A 7,144-nucleotide genomic window follows, 5' to 3' on the forward strand; every position below is an offset into this window, starting at 1 on the left:
CCAATGTTCTGTGGGGCCGCTCTCTACCAAATGTCTCCTATCGACTTTATTCGGCGACCCTGGGTGTGGCTAAAAGCCTTGAGCCAATATGAATGCGTCTGCAGTGCGGCGCCTAATTTTGCCTTTGCGCTTGTGACACGCAAGATGCCCGACAATGTATATAACCAGCTGGACCTCTCCCACGTAACAGGTATCTTGTCGGGTGCAGAGCCTGTTCGTAGGCAGACCGTGGAACAATTCGTTGAGGTAAGCGCTAGACACTGGTCGATACACTGCACAATGAGCCGGAGCTAAGCTTTCTACGAGCAACTGAATGCAGGCGATTAGGTCCTTCGTTAAATATGCCATGATTTTCGGAGTTGTCCTCATGACTTTGCAGAAATTCGCCTCCAAGGGTATTCAGCCTCGGACAGTGGCTCCAGCATACGGTCTCGCTGAGCACACTCTTATTGTAACTGGAAAGGGCGACTGGCAATCCAGTGCCAGCGTTCTTTATGTTGACGCTCTGAAGTTGAGGGCGGAGCGTATCGTGGAAGTCTTCACCCCGGAAGAAGCAGCAACGAAACCTCCAGGCGAAGTGCAGGATGTCGTCAGTTGCGGCTTTCCATTTCAGGGCGTCACTGGTGAGTGTGTAATACTCTTCTACGGGTTCAAAGCGAATCACGGAACCAATCTAAAGGCATGGGGCTTGTGTGTGTTTTAATGTTGCGCAGTTAAAATCATGGATCCCGAAACCCATCGAGAGTTGCCAGATAGACACGTCGGGGAAATCGTTGCATTCAGCGAATCGGTTGCCCTAGGGTATTTCAACAAGCCGGAGCAGACTGAAAGCACATTTCGGGTCTCTGTAATAGATGCACAAGGAAACAGGACTCCACCTACTGGGCTCCGCACTGGTGACTGTGGTTTTATGCACAAGGGAGAACTCTACGTGACTGGTCGGTTCAAAGATATAATCATCATCAGGGGCCGGAATTACTACCCCTCGGATATCGAAGAGTCTGTTCTAGAAGTTCCGCAAGTTCGGCCAGGGTGCGTAGCTGCATTTGCAATTGAGGCGGATTCAAATGAAGTTTTGGGCGTAGCTGCGGAGCTGCGTGTCGAAGACGGTTTGAGGGGTGTCTGGGCGCGCGTGCGTCGGCAACTCTTCGATAGGTCTAGCTACGACCAAATTGTAAAAAATATATGTAAAGCAGTCGCCAGCTCTACAGGCCTCAGTGTGCAAAGGGTGTGGCTTCTACGACCCCGTAGCCTGCCGAAGACGAGCAGCGGAAAACTTCGAAGGTCCCTCGCCCGCGACAAGTTGCTTGAAGGCAAACTCGATGGCGTTATTCATACGTACACCCATCATGCTCACCAAACAGAAGGTCCACCGAACTCCACAAGAGCCGTTGCAAATGCGCCCTCCAAGCCTACCACCAACCAGAGTTCCGAGCCCTCACACAAGGGACATGAGGAATCCGGACCTAATCATGAGGCTGTGGTGAAGAGCGTAAGAGAAGCAGTGATTGATGCAGCAAAGAATGTGCTTGGAGATGTGAACGAGTTGCCAGACATGCAGGCGCCACTGCATGAGTTGGGAGTTGATTCCATTGCGGCCGTGGAGCTAGCCGAGCTTGTGTCTGAAAAGTTGAACATCGACATCGAACCAACGTTAATGTTCAATTATCCGACGATGGAAGACATCATAGACTTCTTGGTGCGGGAAATAGAGGGAAAGGGTGGAGAAGACGCACTAACCGTTAACACCAACACCTCGGAAGTGACAATGGCTGTTGTGGGCGCAGCATGCAACCTGCCTGGAGGTAGCACATCCCTCAGTTCATTCTGGGATGCTCTCATGTGCGGCGTTGATGCAATGGTGGAGGTTCCTCGGTCAAGGTCAGCTACATAGTTGCTTTTGCTCCCACAATATTGCTGCTGCATGGGTTGAGGCTTTATGGGTTAGGGTTTAGGTTNACATAGTTGCTTTTGCTCCCACAATATTGCTGCTGCATGGGTTGAGGCTTTATGGGTTAGGGTTTAGGTTGTATGGTTTAGGGTTAGCATTGGCTGAGCAACGCTTTCGATTGCAACAGCGGTGTGCACGACCGGGGGTTAACTCGCTCTGTCGGCCTTCTACTTAAATGCGTTGCAGGTGGGATGTAGAGGACTACTTCGACCCAGACCCGGATGCAGAAGGCAAAATGTACATCCGGGAAGGTGGTTTTATTGAAAATGCCGAATATTTTGACGCGTCCTTCTTCAGAATTTCATTGGCGGAGGTGCATATCTCCCTGCTCCAAGATTTCCCTAGGGAATTACTTCTCTGCAACTATACGGGTGAATTGCCAGTTTAACGTCTTTCCCTTCATTCTGTGTGCTCGCATATTTGTGCAGGCATCGAGTATGGATCCGCAGCAAAGGCTTCTGCTGGAGGTCGGGTACGAGGCCTTGCACGACAGTGGCTTTGACAAGGACAGCTTGCTCCGGGCAAACATTGGAACATTTGTAGGATGCTGCTGCAACGAATGGCAGCAGACCTGCGCTCAAATGGGTCTGGGAATCAGCAGCTTTACAGCAACCAGTCACGCTCCCTCCATTTTATCAAACCGTCTGTCGTACACTCTTGGGATGCTGGGCCCGTCCTTAACAGTTGATACTGCATGCTCTTCTTCTCTTGTGGCGTTGCACCTAGCCATTCAAGAGCTCAAGGCAGGAAGCTGCACGTCTGCCTTGGTGGCAGGTGTGAACCTCATGCTGTCCCCGAATGTTACAGTAGCGTTCTGCAAGGCTCGCATGATGGCCCCAGATGCTCGCTGCAAGACATTTGATGCAAGTGCAAACGGCTATGTGCGGGGGGAAGGGCTAGGCGCAATAGTTATTAAGCCACAAACAGAGGCTGTGAAAGACAACAGTCNTATGTGCGGGGGGAAGGGCTAGGCGCAATAGTTATTAAGCCACAAACAGAGGCTGTGAAAGACAACAGTCGAATTCTGTGCATCGTCCGCGGTACAGCAATCAACCATGGAGGGCGCGCGGCAAGTCTGACAGCGCCCAGTGGTCCCTCGCAAGAGCGAATAATTCGGACCGCTCTCCGTAACGCCGGCGTATCTCCGGATGAAGTGCTGTTTGTTGAAACCCACGGGACGGGGACGCCTCTGGGAGATCCGATCGAGATTGGCGCTCTCAAGGCTGTATTCAGATCCAGCAGGGACTCCCCGCTTCTCTTAGGTGCGGTAAAGACGAACATCGGACACCTTGAGGGTGCAGCAGGTATCGCCGGGTTTCTTAAGGCCGCGTTGGCTCTTCGACATGAACAGATTCCTCCAAATTTGCATTTCAAGACTTGGAATCCTCACATTGACCTCAAGGGTGCGAAGTTCGTCTGCCCTGTCGTCGCACTCCCCATAACACCAGCAACGGGAAAACAGCGGATNTCAAGGGTGCGAAGTTCGTCTGCCCTGTCGTCGCACTCCCCATAACACCAGCAACGGGAAAACAGCGGATTGGTGGAGTTAGCTCTTTCGGTTTCGGAGGCGCAAACGCACATGTCGTGCTGCAGGAGGCTCCTCATCCATGCGTTGGTAGGCGTCCATGCAAGGCTCAAAAGCCCACACTTGTGTGCTTTATGTTCGGCTGCCAAGGAGTGGAAGGCTTGCACAAGTGCCGTGTACTTTACGAGAGCGACTCGGCCTTCGCAAAAGCCATCAACGACTGTGGCGATATACTTAAGCGTTTGGTTAGTGTTCCACTTCTTTCCATTCTCTTCTCTGAGAAGGACACACCGAAGGATGCGGAAAGGGGTCACGGCCAACAAACCCAGCACTGGCTGCGGCAGACACGTTTCGCGGATCCTGCACTTTTCGCATTCGAATATGCCATCGGCCGCAGCCTCATTGCACAGGGTGTCAAGCCAGATGCTGTCATGGGCGTAGGTGTAGGAGAATTCGTTGCTGCGGCAATTGCAGGGGTCATGAGCTTGGAAGACGGGCTACGGGTTGCGTGTCAAAGGGCAAAACTTGTGGAGACATTCCTGCCATCTGATACTGTAGCCGTGGCCTGTAGGGTGGGTGAAAAGGATGTGGAAATGGCTATTTCCGAGGCCGGAGGAGCAGCAGGCTCTACTTCGTCGGTTGCTATGTCCCTAGTTTACGGGCAGAAGCAGCTGGTCTTAACGGGAGTTCAGTCGGAGCTGGAATCCGTGTTAATGAAGCTTGACATAGCTGGTCGTTTCAAATACCTGCCTGACCGTGTGGGCTTCTCGTCGCCTCTGTTGTCAGACGTCGTTACTCCCCTGGCTCGGATCATCGGTGGTGTAAAGTTGTCGCGTCCCACCGTAAAGATGATCTGCCCAACAACCGGAGAATTCTGTGATGAACAAGTCCTCAGCGCCCATTACTGGACCCAACACTTGATAAGAACAGTGCGATTCGATCAATGCATCAGCAATCTTGTTTCGGCCGGGTGCAAGTTGCTCGTGGAAATCAACGGCAGGGCAGCTTTGATCCGAATGGGCCAGCAGAGCGTTGACGAAANTGCAAGTTGCTCGTGGAAATCAACGGCAGGGCAGCTTTGATCCGAATGGGCCAGCAGAGCGTTGACGAAATGGCGAAGGATGTTGAATGGGTGTTTGCCTTCCCAGCAGCTGAGGAGGATACAAGTGACAGGCAAACCTCCGCCGTTCAAAAGTGCCTGAAGGTTATTGACAGGGTTGGTGAGCAGCTCGAAATGGAGCATTGTTTACATGGACAGGATGAGACACTCTACCGCCGAAAACCCATCCCGTGGGTACATATTCCCCACCCTTTCGTTGGCAAGCAACGCGAGCTTGGGGATGGTGGATTCCTGTTTGAGACGTCTTTCCCCCGCCGCGCGGTGCCGTTGTTTGCCGATCACATGGTAAACGGGAAGGCTATGATGCCTGGCATGGGGATGGCGGAAATTATTGCCAGTGCTGCCTTTGCTCTAGACCTAAAGACCCCGTCTGGAGCGGTTGCGCTGGAAAATGCATTTTTCGAAAGGCCGATGCTGATTGGCTCCCAGCGTGTCACATACGAGTTTAACACGCGAACCGGCAACCGCAACTGCGGCAGGCTCAGCCCCCGTACAGTTCGGACTCCAAGAAGGGTTAATGACGCTTATGTCCGCAGACCACGGGCAGACAGTGAATCTCGTGGCTTCTCAACCCCGGGACTGGCTAGTCCATCTCTTGCTCCAAGTGCTTGGCTCGTTTCACCGGTCAGCAGTAAGGAAAGCACTCCGAAGTTAGCGTCAATCGAACCGCGCGTGAAGGACCTGAGGCTCAAAGCGGAGCTGGAGGAAGTAACGCAGTCCCTTTTATCGAACCGCGGAGCGCTGCCTGATGACCAGGTTGTCCCTCAAGACGTTGAGATGACAATTCGATGCCACGTCATGAAGAACCTCGGTGTTGAGCTGAGCAGCGTGTGGGATGATGAAACAAACGTTCACTGCAGCGCCAGAGTTGTTCTTAGGGAACAGAATAGAGAAGAGACGTTGCCATCTTTGAAGGATCTGCAGGAGCGCTGCAATCAGACGGTTTCGGTTAGCCAGCTATACGAAACCTTGTTTGATTTAGGGCTTCAATATGGACCGCGTTTCCGCTCAGTGCATAGTATTTCGCGGTCAGAGTCAGAGGCGCTGGCTCGCTTGATGCTACCCGAGGGCTGCAAGCAAGATTCGTTTGAGAGCGGCTTCCTAGTGCATCCTGCCCTTCTTGATGGAGCGCTTCATGTAAGAAGCAACACACAGTAGCNGTTATGTTTCCTAAGCTATGGCTGCGTTGTTTGTGTGCAGGTTGCCGCTTCGCTCATTGGGAGGCACGCTTCTGGTGCTCACGTATCTATGGTCCCAGTTGGTGCTGGCAGCATATGGCTGAGGAAGCTGGAGGTTAAGGCAGGCTGTTGGGCGCATGTGGAACTGCTAGAATGCCGATCGCGATCGGCAGTGGTGAATGTGCGGATTTTTGACGACAACTGGCAGGTCGTCGCCTCCCTTGAGAAAGTTGCCCTTAGAAACGTTGATATTGGGGGCAGCGTCGGTGCCAGCATACCGCGAGATCTCATTTGGAAGGTTAGATGGGAAAAACGGGCAGAGCTAACGTCTCAGCCACAGGATCACGCACAAACCAAGGGGCCAGTGCTGGTCCTCGGTGGTAGCTTGCAACTCATGGAGGCATTTTCGAATGCACTAGGAGGCGAGGGCTATGGTAGAGTTCTTAGTGTCGAAGATATTCCGCCAACAAGACCAAAAGTCCAAGACCTGCTGTCCAGCGGCAACTGGAGGGCGATAGCCTTTGTAGAGGCGTTGACTGCTGATGAGTATGCCTTTCTAGACGTTCCCCACGCAGCAATTCGTCTTCTGCAAGCGTATTCATCATTGCTAAATAATGGGGTCACAGTTCCCCCCATGTGGTTCTTCACTAAGGACATTATGGAAGCGCCGACAGAAGAGGAGCAAACTCCTCCACAACCCGACCTTCCTGCTCACGCTGGACTTTGGGGGCTTGTGAAGGCAGCCCGACTGGAGATTGAAGTTTCCACTGGTAGCGCGACCCAGATTGGCTGCCTTGATATTGCACCTTTGGAAAAAGATGACGACATTGCCAAGGCAGTCGTAACTTTCCTGCGCTCCAGCATGGCGACATCCGATGAAAACGAGTTGATGCTGCGTAGCAACACCTTGTATGCAGCACGGCTAGAGAAAAGCGACTTAGCTGTTCGGGGAGCCCTTGAACTGTACATGCCAGAACGAGGCGCCATTTCAAACTTGGTGGTGCGGCCCCAAGCTTTTGCAGCTAGGGTGCCACCAGAGCACAATCAGGTTGAGGTTCGCGTGAGGGCAGTTGGTCTCAACTTCCGTGATGTGCTTAACGTTATGGACCTTTACCCTGGAGATCCTGGGCCGCCAGGTGCCGACTTCGCTGGAACAGTAGTGGCCGTAGGGGATGAAGTGGAGCATGTACGCGTGGGCGACCGTGTTTATGGCATAGCACCGGGAGCTTTACGTACCTATGCAACGACTGATGCTAACCTTGTACGCCGAGCTCCGGAATCGCTTGGTTTTGAAGAATCTGCTGCATTGCCGGTAGTAGCAGTGACAGTGGAGTACGCCTTGGGAGACCGGGCGCAAGTAAAGGCAGGCG

General features: G+C 52.9%; 1 protein-coding gene across 1 annotated transcript; it reads left to right on the top strand.

Annotated features, from left to right (window-relative positions):
- Positions 1-313: 313 nt before the first annotated feature.
- On the top strand, positions 314-7,090 carry EMH_0058560 (Type I fatty acid synthase, related; the record flags this gene model as incomplete). Its single annotated transcript, XM_038022479.1, has 9 exons — positions 314-623; positions 714-1,881; positions 2,138-2,264; positions 2,380-2,725; positions 2,998-3,354; positions 3,627-4,405; positions 4,576-5,733; positions 5,797-6,960; positions 7,070-7,090. 9 exons carry the CDS (start codon positions 314-316, stop codon positions 7,088-7,090), a joined length of 5,430 nt encoding a protein of 1,809 aa, XP_037878333.1.
- Between the last annotated feature and the right edge of the window lie 54 nt (positions 7,091-7,144).

This window comes from Eimeria mitis, genomic scaffold (assembly GCF_000499745.2).
Source record: "Eimeria mitis Houghton genomic scaffold, Emh_scaff2778, whole genome shotgun sequence".
Classification (NCBI taxonomy): Eukaryota; Apicomplexa; class Conoidasida; order Eucoccidiorida; family Eimeriidae; genus Eimeria; species Eimeria mitis.